At 46.8% G+C, this 20,844-nt stretch overlaps 1 protein-coding gene across 3 annotated transcripts in view; it reads right to left on the bottom strand.

The window, feature by feature from the left end:
- Positions 1–18,691, bottom strand: part of NCKIPSD (NCK interacting protein with SH3 domain) — a 333,056-nt gene extending 314,365 nt beyond the window's left edge. The window contains exon 1 of one of the 3 annotated variants that reach the window (XM_085624362.1): positions 18,308–18,691. In XM_085624362.1, coding sequence (XP_085480488.1) covers positions 18,308–18,478 — 171 coding nt within the window. In that variant the 5' untranslated portion in view covers positions 18,479–18,691. Of the gene's footprint in view, positions 1–4,979; positions 5,075–18,307 lie in introns of those variants that run through there. The other 2 variants (XM_085624363.1, XM_085624364.1) reach the window with 2 other exon arrangements.
- Positions 18,692–20,844: the final 2,153 nt, after the last annotated feature.

Here is a 20,844-nt window from a genome sequence, read left to right as displayed (position 1 = left end):
AGTTACGATACCCTTGAGTTTGTGTGAGGGCCTCAATATCCAATATTTTAAGTGTCCGTGAGCACATTCCTTCCCCTTGTCCCCTTCTTCACTTACAGGAACAGCTCTGTTATAGTTGTTGTACTTTCTGAGGGCACACATAGCTGGACCTTTTTCAAAAAGCGCCCTTACGCCCCCCCCTGTTCATTTTGTGGATATATGGAGCACTGAGAGGCCCAGGTTTGAGGACTTAAGAAAAATAATGATTAAAGTGGGCGCCATGCTACATCAAGCGCAGCGCCGTGATTATGTGTGGCACCCTTGCACATTAAGCAGGCTCCATGATCATGTGAAGCGCCCGTGCATTCTAAATTAAGCAGGCGCCATGATCATGCGCAGCACCCATGCATATTAAAGTAAGTGGGCGCTGTGATCAAACGCGGCATCTGTGTATATTAAATTAAGCAGGCGCCGTGCTACAACATCAAGCGCAGCACCAGTGCCGTTAAGAGGGGAGGGAGCTTCTTTCAGAAATGAAGCGCAACGTCCAAGTTCAGATGTCGCGCTCTCAGGAAAACAGGGCAGGTTGGGGAGAGCCTGTCATGCCTGCAGCCGCAGCTAGAAGAAAGGCATTTAAGAAAATAGTGCCCAAAAAATGTAAATAAAACATTTGGCGTAACAAGACATGTAACAGGGGAATTCCTTATGGGAGGTTACAACAAGAGAGAAGGAGGGACTAAGGAGGGACTACTATGCCTATTGACCAATGAAAAGCCACCAGTTACAAAGGACAGTAACAGGAGGCAAAAAAGGTAGATGGAAAGAAGGCGGAGCTTCATGTACATATCCTGAATACAGCAAGTCTTGAAGAGACAGCGCAATCACTCCCTAGGCGAGACCTAAAAAACGGTTCACAACTTTCAATCTGAATACTGAATTGTGTACCATTGGTTTATCAGTGTGTCATGCACGTTTTTTGTTCCACATACATCAGAGGGTACAGGGTCAGGCAACTTCAGCCATCAGCTTAGCTCTCTGTGAGTGAAGGCACCAAGTTCCTGCACAATATGCACTCACATACAAAACATTTGTCTACGTTTACAGCTTTACAAAAATCATTCACAAAACTTAGGTAAGACAAAAGTTCATGGACAGTGTCAGACTGGCCGGCGTTGCCAATGCTTGTTGACAGTAGACCAGCACAGAGAATATTTACCTCCATTGCGACCAGAGTCCTTGTTGGAAATTGCAATAGACCAATTACAAATTGCTTCTTCTACATCAGACTGAGGTATGCAAAGTCTCGAACACTGCGTTCACTCTTTACAACTTAAAAAAAATCAAGCAAAATTATAAAATCTTCTCAGATGTCCAAAAACCCACCCAAAATTGAGCAGTAAGAAACCATTGCAACTGGTCACCTCCTTCACCCATCCAACTTGGTAAAGCATCGGAATTCCACAGTCCAGCAGCAACAGTGAGGTGTGATTATGGTCAAAGTATCCAGCCCAACCTACAAATGTGAACTCCTTACATTACCCGTATCCCCTTTCATGACCGCCAGTGTCAGCATGGAGGGGAATGGCAGCTAGACCCAGCGAGCCTTGAAAAGAAGTTAACATCCACACCTGCTGAAGGTACAGAGCATGCCCAGCGCTGGTGCTGTGGCCAAGAAGCGGATTCACTGCAGAGAGCAGCGTGACCAGCACATTCAATTGGTGAATTTGTATTCAAAGCAGTTGGTGGACATCAGAAAGCCTACCACCAATATGGCCGCCCCAACCTGTTCATTGAAATACAAATGCGGCAGCCATCTTAAAGTCAGTCTTGCACCTGAATCCTGTCAAAAGCATTGAAAATAGCTTCTAAAAGGAGAAGAAAAAAGTAGTAGTACAAGTCTAAAAAGCATTTGCTTGATAAACAACTGAATTCTCGAAAAGTGTTGAGACTGAGTGTACTTTCTAGAATAAAATTAGTTGCTCGTGCATTACTGCGGAAGAACTTCCACCCAACCAGAAACTAGCATGATAAGGAGATAAAAGTACCCTCCAAGGAGGATTCAAAACGCCTCCAACCAGTGGCAAAATAAAGGGTTCTAAATAGGTCATTGGCTGCAGGGAGCTCACACTCAGCCCAATCTATGGATCTTGTAAGCAACGGGTCTCACGGACAACTCCCAAGTCCTGTCCCACAATATCAGGCACTGATGAAGGAACAGTTATTTGATGCCCTATAAACTAAGCGCACACATGAATTAAGGAATCTGCTTGAAATATCAGAATTGATGTTCCATTTATTAAGGGCAGGCAGTGCACAGTCCCGGTGCAGGGCGCCACTGTAATTGCCTCTCTTGTGAAAGATTCGGGACCAGGGGAAAGTATTAATGCTCAGAGAATATCCAAGAAGCCCATCTCAGGACTATCATATTAATATTAATAAATGTTCCTTCAAACTAGGCCCTGATATTAAGATGAATGAAAGGGGCAGCACAGTCAACCCACGCCCCGATGGAAGAACGGCAGACAGGACCCAAAGACAACCAGAGACAGTACAAAGCAAGGACAGATTGAATACAACCCTAAGAATCATTCTATCCAGCTGTGTGAGCTATGATCCCATCTCACCACATGTTGAGCCGCACAGACCTCCACCATGGCCATCATATACGATAATCAAGCAGCCCGCGCGCACCATGCATCCTTCTATGTAGCGCAGTCCAGATATACAGAGTATATTTTACTTACTTTGTCAGCAATTTTTCAACAGATTTTACAAATCTCCCACCGACATTTGGACATTTTCAAAACTTCACATTTCATTGGCTATCTATGTCATTCTAAGATATATGAGGAATTAATATATCTTAATAAGAACGTATGGTGGTGGGGGCGGGGGGGTGGTGTACCGACCCTGGTAAAAGGACCGAGAGGCTGTGGAGAGATGTGAGGAGTGGTACTGACTGACGTCACTCTGGGGGGTGGGGAGGGGGCATGAAGACACAATGTCTACACATTCAGCAAGTTTACTTCCTAAACATTCAGAAAAGTTCATAATCGACTCTGCAAGGACATCTAGATGCTTCTTGTATGTTTGACACTAACTTGAGAAACAACCCGGTTCTGCAGGGATGGTTTTTAGGTCTCGCCTGAGCCAGCGCTTTGGCAAGAGTTTTCGTAAGCCGGATTTGGAAGTGCAAACTAGTGGCTTTTCAGGCCTCCAACTACAGCGCATGTGCGCCGGGTGCGCGCACCATTTGTCAGCCTGCCTGATCACTTTCGCGGCCGCTTTGATGTTCTCAGTGAGCCGCGCAGCCACTGAAAACATCAAAGCGGCCGCGAAAGTGATCACCATTTGCCACCCCCTCCCTTATCCCACTTCCTGCTTGTCTTCTCGAAGCACCTGGTCCATTAACAGTTGCCGATAGATAGCTCAATGCGTTAAACGCTCTAGATTGCACTATGCCGTGGTCTGCGCTTCACGAAATGTTGATCACAATAAGACCGCTCAGCTTTTCATCCTGGTTTGGTCAGTCTGTCGAGTAACATCCCAAGGCCATAGTAACCCCTCCAAGAAACGGAACAAGTGGCTTTTGAAGATAATCCATTATATTTAACCCGCTGCTCCCTGCCGGCGCTTCGGTCTTCTAACATGTATCGCGCTGTGCCAGTCTCTTCTGCTTATCTTTGCGTACTTATTGCGTGTCTCACCTGACGTTTTCACCCTGTACAATCTCAATCCTCACTGTGCTGTTGTGTGCGCCTGCTGTCACGTTCAACACTTGTCTCCTCTCTAATCTTTCTGTGTTTTTATTGTGCATTTCTCAGATTCCAGCTTTACTACGGCCCACTGTCCCATCACCGTTTATTCAAAAACTCTTCAACGCATTCTGCGCCCTCTTTCTGATTAAGTTTCACTTCTGTTGGCCATGGAAGCGTCACCCCTTGCCTATTAAAAATATAAAGAGGCCTTTCTTCCTGCACGTCTCTGACTGCCAGCTCAACACAAAGGGCCTTATTTCTACGGGAAAGTAGTTTTGCTTGTAGTTCCTACATTGTGCTAAGGTAGGCATACTTCCAGCCTGATGAGAGGGCGTGGCTGTCACCTCAGAGGTGATCTACACGCGTCCAAGACGTGCATTGACAGTCTTCATTAAGGTCAAGCTAAAGAACCTCAGTCATGAACCATATTTTGTAAATATTTCCCAAAAGGTAGAGGATTCAAATGCCACAATTAAACTTTGTTTATCCCTCGGATGTTGAATATAGTGCGATTCCACTGATGAAATCTCGGAGAAAGTAAAGACGCTGGCAATGATTTGTGACCCTGGCGATTCATACCAAAAGTGATTACATTATCATTTGACACCTAAAACAAAGCAGTGGTATTAAGGCAAATCTTGACTATTTTACCATACGCCCTACATTATAAGTGACCATATTGTCATTTTAGTCATCAGCACACAAATTATATTTTTAAAATGACAACTCATAGTTGCCTGTTTACAACAGTTGTTGAAGGAACTTACTACACCAACACCACCAGCACTTCTAAGAAACATTGTTGTCCATATTATACACACTATCCCATTTTTTTGGTTTTTAATCATTATATATCCGTTTTTTCATTAAAACATGTACCCCTATTTGAAAACGTGAGCTACATTATAATAACACCTCATCCGCCACTGAAAACACACAACCCAAAAAATAAATCTTAATTTCACTGGTGACGTAGTAGGAGATTAATCACAAAACTAGAAAACATTTTTATGTTAATTAGTTTTAAATAGGGTCGTTCAGTTGTACATAATATCTTCTTGTTTATATACAAGTTAACAAATATGCTTATAACACTTTCTTATACTAACTTTTCGACAGGCTGCACAGCAGCCACAATACTCTATGACAGAGCTTGAACACAATGGCAAAGCCTAAAGCTCTGGCTAAACACTTAAAAGGTACCAAAGGCGAGACCTATTGGCTATGCCAATGCTTGTTTACCTTCCGAGCTGGCCTATTCCCCCCGCACATCGCAGTTCATCAACATCACATTTCCTCATATTTTTGCGCGGATTCGATCTGCTTCTGAAGTCCCGGACTAGCATTCCCGACAGATTGCAGCAGAGAAGGAATGCAGCTGCTCGGGGCCCAGATGGAAATAACCCCCGGGGCTCGGGTTGCGGCGCTGCCTCGCACTGCAGCTTACTGCGGGGTTTCAGAGCCGGCCGAGGGCCTCTCGCTCCCCTCCCTCCCACGGGCGTCACCGGGGTCACCGCAAGCGTCCAAGAGTCCAGGTGAGGGAAAGGGCAAGATCACCTCTCTCTCCCACAGGGGTCACTGGGGTCACCACAAGCGTGCAAGTGTCAAGGTATGGGAAGGCACGGCAAGATCACCTCCCTCCCACGGGCGTCACTGGGGTCACCACAAGTGTGCAAGCGTCAGGGTATGGGAAGGCACGGCAAGATCACCTCCCTCCCACGGGCGTCACCGGGGTCACCACAAGCGTGCAAGAGTCCAGGTGAGGGAAAGGGCAAGATCACCTCTCCCACGGGCGTCACCGGGGTCACCACAAGCGTGCAAGAGTCAAGGTGAGGGAAACGGCATGATCACCTCTCTCTCCCACAGGGGTCACCAGGGTCACCACAAGTGAGCAAGCATCAGGGTATGAGAAGGCTGGTCAAGATCATCTCCCTCCCACGGGCGTCACCACAAGAGTGCAAGCATCAAGGTGAGGGAAAGAGAGGCAAGATCACCTCCCTCCCACGGGCGTCACTGGGGTCACCACAAGTGTGCAAGCGTCAGGGTATGGGAAGGCACGGCAAGATCACCTCCCTCCCACGGGCGTCACCGGGGTCACCACAAGCGTGCAAGAGTCCAGGTGAGGGAAAGGGCAAGATCACCTCTCCCACGGGCGTCACCGGGGTCACCACAAGCGTGCAAGAGTCAAGGTGAGGGAAACGGCATGATCACCTCTCTCTCCCACAGGGGTCACCGGGGTCACCACAAGTGAGCAAGCATCAGGGTATGAGAAGGCTGGTCAAGATCATCTCCCTCCCACGGGCGTCACCACAAGAGTGCAAGCATCAAGGTGAGGGAAAGAGAGGCAAGATCACCTCCCTCCCACGGGCGTCACTGGGGTCACCACAAGTGTGCAAGCGTCAAGGTATGGGAAGGCACGGCAAGATCACCTCCCCCACGGGCGTCACTGGGGTCACCACAAGTGTGCAAGTGTCAAGGTATGGGAAGGCACGGCAAGATCACCTCCCTCCCACGGGCGTCACTGGGGTCACCACAAGAGTGCAACCACATCAGGTTACTATAACCAGACTCTCCAAGTGGAAAGCAGTGGCCAGGAGCATCAAAATAAAGGGAGGTCTGGTCAGGGTGGTAGGGAAGCAGCAGCGTGTGCAAAGGGGCAAAGGGAGGCGGAACCATCTCATCAAGCACTGTGACAGCTGCAAGTACTAATCTATGACCATCATCAAATCCTTAATATGAACTGAAATGGACAATGTCAACATCCTCGATACACCATGGGCTCGATGGTCAGCCCATCCAAGCAGGAAAGCCGATGAATGAAGGGTCCAAAAAGCCCACTCACTCTCAAAACCTTTCCGTTATTTGAAAATGTATGACATGACCTCTCACAACAGAGCTAAAACTTTTAAGCCTCTGTTTTATTTGTTAGAACATTCTGCCCTCTAGTGGCAGATTGTTCTAATAGCCCTATAGCCCTTCATAGCAGGGCTATACCGGCTAGTAAAGTCCCGCTCCCTTGTTAAAGTCCCTCGCCTTCGGCTCTGGCCTTCAACGCGGGAGCGGGCCTTTAATAGCCGGTATAACCCGCTACGGCGGGCTATTAGGCTATATTAGAACACTGGAATATTGACAGCTCCACTGAAAACAATGGAGCAACTCTACGCTTATAATGGCTGATATAAGCCTGGAGCTCCAGCATTCTAATGTTTGTCTTTAAGTTTCTCCCTTTTTAATTTAGAACATTCTACCCTTAGTGAGCGGAATGTACTAACAGACTTATAGCGCTTCTGCCGCGGGCAGTTTAATTCTCAGAACTTTATTAAAAGCCTGCTGACTGGGTTCAAACCTCAGATTAAGGTTAAGGGTAGTCCCCATTGTAAGGGGTGGGGGTTGAATCTCCCAGGGCTCCGCCTCCTCCTTTTATCATTCTGAAAGTTTGCTCATCGATTAGGTAGGAGGACTCCGAGCGGTGAAACCACCATCTTACACCTGAACTTCTGGCAGCAGGGGAAGAGGCGACACAAATTGGCTGGCGTGGAGTTGTACTGATAGGGAGTGCACCAAGACATGGGGGGAGAGTCAAACTGTAAGAAATGGAAGAAAGACAGGCTGTAGAGGCCCTCACAATCACAAGACGGGATGAACGTGGCCCATCACGTCAAGAGAAGTGGCTGCCGAGGTTTAAATTGAGGGAGCTATCCAGCTTGTGGAATGTCCTCGTTGGGAAAGATGGAGGCTATAGTGGCCCACCCGGGAGTGGCACTACTGCTGCTGGAGGAAACAGAGCCAGCACTAGCACACAACAGGAAAGAGACAGGGAAGCAGGACCCGCAGCAGTCCTGACTCAGGGCCAAGCTGAGAACACTGCTCAAACGAGCTCAGCATGAAGGCCGCAGCAGCTCTATGAACCACATAATGCCATGGATGTGGGGCTCTTGTGCCCCCAACTCCTTCATCAATATGGCTTATATGTCAATATTCTTGCAATGAATTTTGGATTTGAATAATGAATGCAGTAGGATTCCCTCTCCCCAAACTTTATAAAAGGGGATACATGGGGCATACTTTTAGCAACACGCTAGCATATGAAGGATACAGCTATAGCTTGCTGAATGGTCTATTAATGGTTATGGACATACGCTAATAGTGAGGAGCTTGCGCTATATCAAAACTTAAGAAAAATAACCAATGTGTAGCAGATCTGCAAAGCTTACGCTCTTTTGAACAGATCATGTAACAATGGCAGCCAATGCACCTTTTAGAAACAATTATAACAGGTTTCAAAGTTCAACAGACACCGAAGACACTAAGCGCATTCTGTAATGCTGTGCACATCAGAAAATGCAACTCAACTACTAGGGCATTACTGAGTAGACCACGCCCCCTCTGCATGAAAGTCTCATGATTAGGATTCTGCATGGATCATCAGTGAGGGGTTGCTGGAATCCTTCCACCCAGTGAGCCAGAGATCCACTGCATGAAGCCCAAACCCTAAACAAGGTGCCTCAGAATGCACTACTGGAGATGATGAACTATTCTCTCCAATGCGGCTACCCAGGCTGAATGCTATATGCATATGGATCAGTCCTGGAATCACTTTTAGCTCGTTTCTTTCCACTCTGGAATCTAGATGTACATCTCGTCACTGTGTCCCAAAAGCATCCGTCCATCCTGAAATGGCAGATGATACCCCACTATATGGACACATAAAGCAATCATAGACAGACTGCTACATTGTGAGGTGTTGTCCAAGTCCCTCAACACAGCACGAGATAGACCTACACCTAGAAAAACGCAGGTTCATCTACTAGGAGCATTCCTTCAGCTGTATACTAGGATATTGGGCACCAACTTGATCATCTGAGGGAGCTTACAAACAACGGCACTTGAACCAAAACTGGACCATATTTTAAGAGTGTTATACTTAAACCTGCCAGGTCATCACATACGTTTTTGGAGCGGTTGCCTTGGAACAGATGACTGAGATAAAAAGCATTTGGAGGATGAGAAAGACCTCTTTGGATGGATTCCAAGCACTCTCAATCCGTGTGGTGAAAAAAGCAGTGAATGCTACGGTGACATTTCTTAATGGCCTTGCGCTATAATTCATTAGCCACCAAGTTGTAATCTTTTCTTCAATGACTTTCAAGAGCTTTACAAAGGGGGTCTGGCTACTAGTAGCTGTCCTGAACACCAAGAAATTGACGGTTTAGTTTTATGGGATGTCAGAATATAAACCGGGCAATTATGTCCAAAGAATAAGACATCCAGGTGCTAAATGCAGACAGATACATCATCTGTTAAAGACGACAATGCATTTAAGGGGGAATGGCCAAGCAAGAGTTGAGTGAAGAAAAAGACTGGGTCTAAAATGTGGCCTGTGCAATGTGTGGGCTGAGAAACAACCTGTTTTAGGCCTAAGGCCTCAAGAGCTTCAATGAGCTCATGCGTATCTTTTGGTCTGCTTGTTTTTCGGTGGATCGCTCTACTCTCTACCAGCTTCAGCAGTTACCATTTGCCTGCTTACAATTAGGATTGCAGGACCAGGGCACCCCTGTTTTGGGGTAACACTGTGCTTTAGAAATATTATTCATTCATCTCTATTGCAAGACTCTTGGGGCTCATACCCTATCACAGCTAGTAAAGTTGTATCACGTCTCGCATCAATAAGCCAGCTCCTTTACCTTCCAGTCAGTAAACAGATCTCATTTCAATCAGTCTGCATTATTCAGCACATTTATTACTCTCAAAAAGCTGCAGACACTAAATGTCCACTCCAGCAAAGCATATTCAGCAAAAGACTCCAAGATCATTGACGCAGCTCCTCAGCTAGACCATGAGGCTCACACCTAAGAAATGCGGCAACCGAACATTCCTGGTCCCAGGAGCTGGCCTTCAGAACCCATCACCCTAAACATCCACTCTGAAACTTTCCTTCCGAGATAAGAATAAAACACAAAATGTTTCTATACTTTCTTTAGATTTTCTACAGCACAAGAGACTCTTCTTGGGAGAAATTTGTGGTTTATGATATAAATGATACATTTCTTCGTCGGTCGCTAGGGAACCAGCTCGGACATCAAAAGTTCTGCCTTCAAATTAAGTCTGTATCAAGGATGCTAGTCTCTCTAGTGATAATCAGTATGCTAATGTTTTCTATTTGTAGGTCGGACTAGATATTTAAGATTCTATCTCCTAAAAGAGATTAATCTTTAGGGTACTTGATCTCTGCCCTGGTAATATTTGTAAGGCCCCTATGAAGGATTCTAAATTGTGTGATGCACGGATATATATCGCCGAGATAGAAAAGGACAAAGTCTTTTGCCATTCCTACAGCAAAGTCTTTAAGCATAGGACTAGCACAGTGCGGTTCTTGCCGACCTGTAAAATGACAAAAGCCATTTACCACTCCAGGCACAATACCGCAGCCTTGAATTGGCAAAATACCAAACAAGCCAACCTGAAACGAGTAAAAGCGACCCCTGACACAGTGTTTCGCTCTAATTAGAGCTCTTCAGAATGGTATAGCTTTGTCCAGACACAAGGGAGCACCCAGTACAAGTCAAAAAAATACCCTTTCAGGCATAGAGTGACAAATATAGCACTGTGCTAGTCCTATGCTTAAAGACTTTGCTGTAGAAATGGCAAAAGACTGTCCATTTCTATCTCGGCGTGGATAGCACTGTGCTAATCCTATGCTTAAAGACTTTGATAGAAATGCAGACATTTGAGGTGAGCAGATCTAGAGTGTCACTGGTGTTGAGAGTGCTCTATACAGGAGCTTCTTTTCACCTAAACTTGAGAACTACCCAGAGTTCTCTGCTTCTTTTTGTATGTATATATATGTGAGAAGTTGGCCTGATGTATGATGTCACTAGTTATAGTGTACACCTTATATCAGTCCAAATACCCTTATGGTGATTGGTTGTAAAGTCAACCTTATAGACCAGCTATCCTAGTGGTAGCATGGACAAGAGCAGTCTTAGGCTAAACTCTGAATGGCATGTGAAGCCAGCTGTGATACCATATATAATCCCTTGAATACCAAATGAAAGGACACCACAACAGATATATATTTATAAAATAAAGTGTATTTATTCTAAGCAAACCCTCAGCACTCTTTATGAGATTAGAGGTAAGTACAACACAGTCTTATTTATGCATACATTAAGTCACACAGGTAAGTAATACAGTTAGGCCCTAGGGGCCACCCAAACCATATACTAAGTAAGTGGTATAAGGACCACTGTCACGGAAATAGGATAGGCCTAGGGAATCGCTGGGGCTACACTACACTAGCAACAGTTAGGAAGTGGGAGGCCCACGGGATTCGTATGCAGAGTGGAAACACTCACGCGTAATGCGTAAAAGTCACTAGCAATAGTACAGTTTAGAAATAGATAGATTTAGGACACTTCCGGAGTAGCTAGGAAGTCGAGACTTGAAACTTAGACACTAGGATAGTCACTATCCTGATGAGCACCGGAGTACCCAAGTTACCTAGCCCACAGGCTGCGGGTGCATAGGGGTGAAGTTGCGTCGGGTTTCGTCGTCGACTCCTATGGATGACTGAAGAAAGATGCTGACAGGCAGTCAGTGAAGAGTGTCCGGTGGATCCCAAGGCTGGGATCAAGAAGAGAGGAGACCTGCAAGCAGAGGGGACAGAGTCAAGGTCACTAGCCAGTGACCACGTGGAACCAGGAAGGAACCAGACGATGTCGTGAAGATTTGCAGGGGAAGGTGAAGCTTGTCGCTGCAGCCAGGAGGACCAGGAAGCGTCGAGGACGACCAGGACCAGGAGGCGAGCTGTCCCACGAAGGCTCTTGCTGTCGGCGGCGTCGAAGTTGGACTCGGACTCACCAAGCCTTGGCAAGCGGAACCCACGCAGGATGAAGGACTTGCTTCTGGTGCAGACCAGGAAGGTCTGGGGTGCTTCTCTTTTTCAAAGAAGCAGGAGCCAGTCTGGAGGAGCCAAACCAGCGGTGAAGATTACGGGATGCGTCGTCACAAAGGCCACTAGCCAGCGGGCAAGCAACCGGACAGACGCGGCAAGCAGGAAAATGCTGAAGGGCCCCACGCAGGACTCGTTGAGTGTGGGGGGCTGATCTTCGGTGCAGATGGTGCTTGGGGGTGGGGCTTCTCAATCCCCGGTGCACAACTTCGAGGGTGCCTCAGAAGCTGCGCTTAAAGATACTAGCCACTTTTCCCAGGTAGCCGGTCCCACGTCGCTCGTCGCCTCCACGGATCTCAGCTCTGATGTGGATCAGGGTCGGAGAAGTCTGGAAGTCAAGGCTCTGGTCGGGCTCTGCAGTCGGTTCCTCGTAGAACGTGGGCAAAGCAAAGGGTAGTCTCTTGATGGTGCCTGTTTGCACAGGGTAGCCACTCCTTGGCCACAAGGGAGATTCTTCAGTCTTCTTCTTTCGTCGAATGTCGAAGGTCCAGAGTTTCTGTTCAAGATTGCAGGTTCAGGATAATCCAAAGTCTTGAGGCCCAACTCCCACTCTTATACTAATCTGGGGGGCTGGGATACCTGCTAGGTCACGCCTTATGGGTGGGACCTGGGAGGGGGTGGTTACACCCACTTCCCTTTGTCCAGTTTCGCGCCAGAGCTGGGGCTGGAGTGCCCCAGCACCGGTTTGAACTGGACTATGCAAGGAACACCTTGTGTGCCCCAGGCATGTCTCATTCCTTTCAGCCCACCCTGCCCCAATACACTAAAGGCTGTCTGGGGAGGTGCTAGCACCTCCCCAAGCAGGAAACCTATTGTCCAGGCCTCACTGGCTGGGATCACTCCCAGCTGCAGGAGGTCAGACTTGTGTCGTGGCAGCAGCATCCATTTTGTGATGCTGAGGCTTTGGTCAGAGGCTAACAGTGAAGTATGATTTTAACATGTCTCTCCCTCTAGAAGGGAGGAATAATATCCTCATCACCAGAAATGGTATGGGGGTATTATTCCAAAGTGTTAGACACCTTACACGACATGTTTTGATACAGCCCAACCATAGTTACCATAACCGTCTAAGATTATAAGGCACTTTAAGAGTATATGGTAGGCTATATCATAGAACAGCTATAAGGACATGGTTCCGAAAGCTGCAGACAAGCTCAGCTCATGCTAGAGCACCATCTCACATGTTACCAAGCACTCTGCCTCCAGGATTGTTAAGGCCTGCCATAGGAGTGACTGATAGGTACACATGTGTCTATCTATAAGGGTAGATATAGGCATACTATATCTAAGCAAGGGGTGATTACACGACCTTGCCCCAGCTGAGGGATCAGCCAGTTGTGTCTGATTGGAAGGCCAGACCAGGGGTGGCATAATACATGCTGCAGCCCCTGGGAGGCCTAGGGTACACATATGCCCTGGGTACCTAGGGTACACTGTACAGGGTCCAATAAGGTGATCCTTACCAATTGTGTATGTACCTAGGGTACATGGAGTCCATTTTAAGGAGAGAGCAGACAGCCTGAGACCCTGAATGGCAGGATCTCAGGCCAACTAAGTCGAAAAACGAGCTAGACACTAGGCAAAAAGTTGGGGGTAACCATAGTCAGATATCCACCTTCCTACAATATATATATATTTTTTTTCCCCCTCGATATTCTGCAAACCAATTAGAAGAGTGTGAACTGAGGTAATTTTTTCCAAGTAAAAGCATTAGATTGAGAATTAATTATTGAGTTTCGATGTTGTGTATTGCTGAGTTCTGGGTTTCTAGCTCACAGCACCTCCGACAGTCAGCCATGCACAGCTCTGCTATTCTATCCTGCAGCCAAGGGCTAAAACTACTTGATCCCCAGTCTGATGGTCAACAATATAGAGGACCCAGGACCTGAGTAGCAAAAAATCCTGCATTAACACTATTGGAGCCAGTAATTTGCTACTGCCCTGGTACCCTACCAAATAGGAAGGATGGATGGATGGGGAGATTGATGGATGGACAGTGAGCAACAGATGTTTTACTATTGCTAGGCTGTCAGCCACAATTGAAAATGTCCGGGAACACGTATGCTCCCTATAACACTGCACATAACACTGGCATCTAGTTGTGTGTGGTATACATTTTAGCCCTAACTCTGCGTGTTTAGAATCCTTCCTAGGATAGATCGGAGCAACATATCCATTAGCCCTTGCTTGCTATCTTGTGACATCATGGTCTTCATTGCAAGGATGCCGTTCCAGATCCTGGGTGTCGTCCCAATGTATGCACCCAGGATCTGGAACATCCTTCTATCCATCAGACGTCACCAACTCTGCTCCAATTTAGAAGAGACCTGCAGAAACACCTCTTTCAAGGTCACTACATCACACCAAAGTAATCATAAGCACAGACTCTCAGCCCCCTTTGAACTATACTCCCTCTTTGTATTCCTGCCTCGAACCCTGTACAGTGCTCTGCTGCCTTTTGGTCCCATACACGCTATACAAAATACCGCATAAATAACAAAAATATCTTTCTTCTATAATGTTTGCTATATTAAGTATAATATGATAGTCAATCAGTCAATTTTATTAAATATGCTCAGGTAGCAATTAAATAAAGTATTCATCATACTAACGCTTAAACTATAAACACATAATTAAATACAAAAATATGCTAATAATTAAAGAAGATAATTGTCCTTACATTACTGGCTCTAAAACCATCAAATATGTCCACTCTGTACAGAAATTCTAAACCAGCACTTTACTGACCAGCACAGTATGAAATAAAAATCTCAATGATGCATCACAAATTTTACCACTCTCAGTAGATAACCTAACCATCTACTGAGTACCTGACCTGAGGCAATAGCAAATGTATTGCATCGGTGCAAGTTCACATACTGTCCTCCATAAATCTCTCACAGAGAGTGTTTTCATATAGCTTTATGGAAAAGGCAGATTGTAACCATGAACATTAGCATTTCCTTGTCTGACATGCCGATATAACTAAACAGAGGTATGTGTATTTCCAGTTTTCAGTACTATTCACAAATTGAGATGAAACATTTTTAAGTCAATTTTAAAACTAAACAGACGTAGGCTGTATTAAATATGTATTTGAGGGTCAAGAGATGTGTAGCACTCATTCAAGAGTGGAGTCAGCTTTAAGCTTGTGAGGGTCAAATCTCTTTGTTGAAATGGCACTCTTGAATCTTTGACTTTACCATTTAAGCATACTTTTTTCTACTGAACCAGAAACTGCATTTTGGAAGCAGATTATGTTGCTTTGGGTAAACACACAATTTAGATAGATCCTAATACATTCAATTTCCTTCCATGGTAAGGCTGCTACGATACAAAACGATTACTTAATCAGCCATCACAAAGGCTGAAGACATACCCATCTCTTGTTGAACCAGGTACTGTGGGATTGCTGGAATAATTGATAGTTCTTGTAAGCATTTGTTTTCCAGATTATACAGAGCGGTTGAGCATCGGATACCAAACACAAAAGGGCCATAAAACGTCATTAATGTGAACTGATGCTCTAAAACCTTCATACAAGAGGAAGGATGGACCAACAAGCACAGCAACTGTTAATATGTGGTGGTCCTTAATAACGCTGATCAGTCTATATGGGCAGGTCTTCCATTTCAAATAGCGATCTTAAATGACTATCGGAGTGACACCCAAATAATGGGCCACTTCTAAATTTGCTCCATTGGAAAGCGAAACATGGATACTTGCACCTTTTCACAGAGCAAAACTTTTGTCTTGTTTGGTTATCCGCATAGGAAAGCAAAGAAACTAGAGTACACCCAAGGAGACTTCGGTACCTCCAAGACAATGTCCAAAACATCTCAATTCAAAGAAATGGTCAACCAGATCAGCCGTACAACTTAGAAACAATGAGCGGTCTTGATATCTGGAAAGAGGGCTTGTGTCTAGAGGTTTGCACCTGCGCCAAGGTTTACGAGACCAGTGTCCTGATAAGCGTCAGTCAAGAATGAGCAATTTCCATCATGAAACATTGTCTCCACAAAGAGCTAAACTGTAGTTAATTAAACAGTGTAGCTTCCAATGGGCAGACGTGGCAGGAATGCCAATATTGCCCATGGCCTATCCTTACATCTGTTTCATTGGTTAAGTAAGGCACTTTAGTTCAATTTGCTCCACCAAGTAAAACAAAAGAGCTTTAGCAAATACCTTGCTTTCTGTGTACATCAATGCAATATGTAGTGAAGTGTACACAGAATTCTCATAGTAACAACAAAGATCTTGTCACTCAAGTTATTTACCTAGTGAGAATGACCACAACAGGGCATGATTCTCTGCAGAGAAGCAGAGGGAACAAGATATTCATGACGATGCATACAAATGATATCTTGCCAATTACCAAGGAGCAGTTCTTGCCAATCTGTCAGGTGTTTAAGCATAGGTTAGCTTTGTACGAATACAACTATGTGGCTTCAATAGAGGGAGGCTTGGGTGTCTGTGGTGGGTTGGCCACGTGTGGGCAGTTGGCTCTATGGCTAACCCACACCGGAAGCTGTCTGTGGGGGGTTAGCCACAGGCCAGGCCCTGCAGCCAACCCCACACTGCCGAAGGCTGTGCATGGCGGAGGATGGTTTCCCGCAGGGGAAGAAAGGAATGAGCACAGAGCTTGGCCACATGCCAGACCCTGCAGCCAACTCCCCGATGTGCAAGGCCAAAAGCTGTACAATGCAGTGGGGCCGGCATAACTATGTATTCATTTAAAAAAAATGTAAAAAAGGTTAAAGTGACATTACAGTTAGGTGGAAAAGCCAGTTTAAATGTAACACTATATATGTATATAGTTTGTGGTGCTTCCTTTCATCCGTGGACACAGTGAACAACGCTATACAGATACTTGGAGAGCCAGAAGGCAGCAGACTAATCATTCAAGGTCTTCCATCTATGATCTCCTGGACCCATTGTACAAACACATAGTGACTCATGGCGCTGCTGTATTGGAAATAAAGGGAGTCAAGGTCTTTGAAAACGTGAGAACTGTTTGCCATCATTGCTATCACCACAGCGTTATGTACATACATGCATAATCCTGTGCCTTTCTTAAGTCTCTGTCCGCATCTTTGTACACATTTGGAAACCATACAGGTAGAAGCCTTGATCTTACCTGGACTCTCTGTCCAGCTTTATACACACACCAGGACTTCCTTTCCATTGTTGCACACACCTAAACTCCCTTCACATACATTAATACAGTGATTTGTGGTACTTCTGTTCTCACCTGGACTCCACAACCACCTGTGTATCATTACAGACCTGCACTGCACGTACTCGCATGTATGCAATGGATCGTGGATCACACACCTGAACATCCTGCAGGTACAGATGCGAGCACCTATACTCCACGCTCACCTCTATACACACCTGAACATCTTGTCCACCTCTAATCACATCTGAACACACTGCAGGTGGAGGATGTTCAAGTAGACTTCACACCCACTTCTGCACACACCTGAAAATCCTGTACACCTCTATGCACTCGCCTGAACACCCTGATGCTAAGAGGTGCGAGCACCTAGACTCCACGTCCAGCTCTATGCACACCTGTACTCCCACTCCACCCCCATGCACACCTGTACTCCCACTCCACCTCCATGCACACCTGTACTCCCACTCCACCTCCATGCACACCTGTACTCCCACTCCATGCACACCTGAACTCCATGTACACCTGAACTCCCACTCCATGCACACCTGAACTCCATGTACACCTGAACTCCCACTCCACCTCCATGCACACCTGAACTCCATGTCCACCTGAACTCCATGTCCACCTCTATGCACACATGAGCTCCACGTCCACCTCTATGCACACCTGATCTCCACGTCCACCTCTATGCACACCTGATCTCCACGTCCACCTCTATGCACACCTGATCTCCACGTCCACCTCTATGCACACCTGATCTCCACGTCCACCTCTATGCACACCTGAACTCCACGTCCACCTCTATGCACACCTGAACTCCATGCCCAGAGCAAACCTGAACTCCATGCCCACCTCTATGCACACCTGAACTCCCTGTCCACCCCTATACTCACCTGAACTCCCTGCCCACCCTTATATACAACCTGAATTCCCTGATCGCCTCTATAAACACACCTGAACATCCCACAGGTAGTGGATGTCCAGGCAGACTCCACCCCAACTTATGAAACAACTGAACATCCTGTCCCCCTCTATACACACCTGTACTCCCTGTCCACCTCTGTGCACACACCTGAACTCTGTCCACTTGACAGATCCTGCAGGTAGAGAACGTTCAGATAGACTCCACGCCCACCTCTGACACACCTGAACACCTTTCCTGACTCTATGCAGACACCTGAACTCCCCGCCCACCTCTGCACACACCTGACATGCTGCATGCAGATAGTGGATGTCCAGTTAGACTCCACGCCCACCTGAACACCTTTCCCGCCTCTATGCACACACCTGTACTTCCCGCCCACACCTGACATGCTGCATGCAGACAGTGGATGTCCAGGTAGACTCCACACCCACCTCTGTCTACACCTGGACTCTCTGCAGCCCATTCTCTCCCAGCTGCACTCCTCGTCCCTCCCCGGGCACCGCCCCGGCTCTCACCTGCACTCTCTCCAGGTAGCCCGCGGGCACGTAGCCGCTCTCCCCGCTGGCGCAGCGGCTGGCCAGCCACCAGTGCACGTTCGTCCGCTCCAGGATAAGAAAGGTCTCGCCGGCGCCAAAGCGCATGGAGCCGGGCTCGGCGGACCGGAAGTCGTGCAAGGCTCGGTACATGACGGGAGAGGGCGAGGGACCGCGGAGAGCATACGGGGGACGAACCGGGCGCGGTACCCACTGACAGGCAGCGTCACTCACTGCGCATGTGTGGACACTGGGTTTCCCCGTTAGCAAAGGATATATTAACGTCTAGACCGCGCACATGCTGAAGTTGTCCAGAGACGGCCATGCTAGGAGTACTGGAATTATAGACCAACGTTAGGCGGAAGCGGTGTAACTTTTCTATCCAATAACAAGGACTGCCTTATACCGTGACGTATTCTAGTATTTCATACGTCACTTCGTCGACTCTACTAATGAAAGATAATGAAAAGGACTATCCTGCAAATGTGAACAAGGAAATTATAGGTTATATTCACTGCTATATGTTTTAGTAAAAACGTGACAACGTTTGTAAAGGTAAATACTACTATTTTGAGAAAACAAATAATATATACATGTTTAAAAGTTTTATCTATTTGCACTCCCCTTATCCCTGTGTGACGAAATATAAATAACACAAATGTATTTGTTGATATGACATTTATTTAATCTCGTGTGCACGTTTGTTATGAGCGTACGACGATTGTCACCAAGTAAGATGGCCGCTCTATTTGTTCCTGGTTCATCTCTGGCCTGCCGCTTAGTTTGTAAACACAAGGGGTGCGGGAACTCCCCGTGCGTGCCTTCTGTCACCAGACATTGCACGTGCGCGGTGATGTCACTGATTATCAGCTGTTCCAATCCCTTCACTTAGTTCAAATTCCGCAAAGACAGTGATACCTCTGAGCTCAAAGAAATAACGAGAGCGGATATATGTAATTTATAGGCAAATATTTAGCCATCGCTTATCTCGTGAAGATTAACTTGGCTCACCAATATTCATATTGATCCTAATAAATGGATCATCCCTCTACACTTCCTAATTGTAAATTGTCTGAGCGGAATACACTTTGTTGCGACCGGTGGAACCAAATGGGCCACCATCACTTCAAAGAATTCCCAAGCAGTTGCATCCAAATAAGTAATCATATTTGTCCTATCGTAAAATCACATTGGTTCCCATATAGTTATGTTGTTTTTGAAGCAAACATCTCCCTACAAGGTGTATGAGGATTTAACCTGTGTCAAGCAACATTTCCACCATAATGTGGACCTCCTCTGCCACCCTCCAGCCAATACATACACATGGATTAACAGGCAAATAAGTACCTATCATTTATCTCATGAAATCATCGATGCTCACCATAATTGGAGTACCTGACCTCTCTGAGCAGAGAAAACATGATCACAACTGGTGGCACCAAACAGGTTGCCCTCACCTCAATGCATTTCTATGTAGCCATGTCCAACTAAGTAATCATACTTGTTCTAAAGGAAAGATTACAGTGCCTCACAAATATGTTGTTTTTCTAATGCATCTCATCTCCCTACAAGGTCTATGAGGATTTAGCCTGAGCCAAGCAACATTTTCACCAAAACATGTGTCAAGTCTGCCACCCTGAGGCCAATGCTTTCATATGGAGTCACATATGAATACGAAACTACCTTTTCTTTCACGCTGGTCAATGTGGTTCTAAAATATTCATACTGCTATTATTAGATAGACTCAACACTAACCGTGAGCGAACATCCTGAGTTTGTGGTGTTGCGGTCTAGTCCGCGGCGCGCACGACGTGCGACGTCACCGGACTTCCGGCGGCGGCCATCTTGGATTCGGCACTAGCGCGCCGATTCAAAGGGGATCGGAGCTCCGTACCGGCGCTCCTGCTGGCAATTGTAAATTCGTAATAAATACCCTTCAACACCACCACGACTACTATCTTCTGTGGGGGTACCACTTGAGAGTAAGGGCACAACATTACAATGGCGACGAGGAGGTGAAACGGCCCAGCGCAGCCTCCAGGGTGAGTGCCACGTGGTGAGCACGCTGTCTACACCCACGGTCACCACCCCAAACCGGCAGGAGCGCGGCAGGTCACGGAGAGCGGCAGAGGGCAGGCATCAGGACAGAAGGGTCCCAACTGAGCCTGGTTCAGGACGGCAGCAGCCCGGCAGTAAGGAACAGCGCCAGGGAGAGTGCACGTGGCCAGGCAACTCCACGCATCGTGGCGGGGGTCACAGGAAGACACGCGGGAAGCGGGAAATCTGACCAAGACGACGACCCAGGCGAAGGGAGCTCCAGCGGCACCAGTGCGTCGAGAAGTTTGAGCCCAAGGACGCGGCGGACGGAGGCTGGGAGTAAGATGAGTACCACATCGACCGGGTTGCCGAACCCAGTACCCTTCCTAACGAAGGCGGGGGTTCCGGAGATGCCGTGGGAGGACTGGAAGCGGTATTTCTTGAACTACCTGTTCGCTTTAGAGGAGGAAGGCGGCGCAGTG

The sequence above is a fragment of the Triturus cristatus genome, chromosome 9, assembly GCF_964204655.1.
Source record: "Triturus cristatus chromosome 9, aTriCri1.1, whole genome shotgun sequence".
NCBI lineage: Eukaryota > Metazoa > Chordata > Amphibia > Caudata > Salamandridae > Triturus > Triturus cristatus.
The sequence above is the reverse complement of the archived record's forward strand: the minus strand, read 5'-3'. Positions and strand labels throughout refer to the sequence as shown.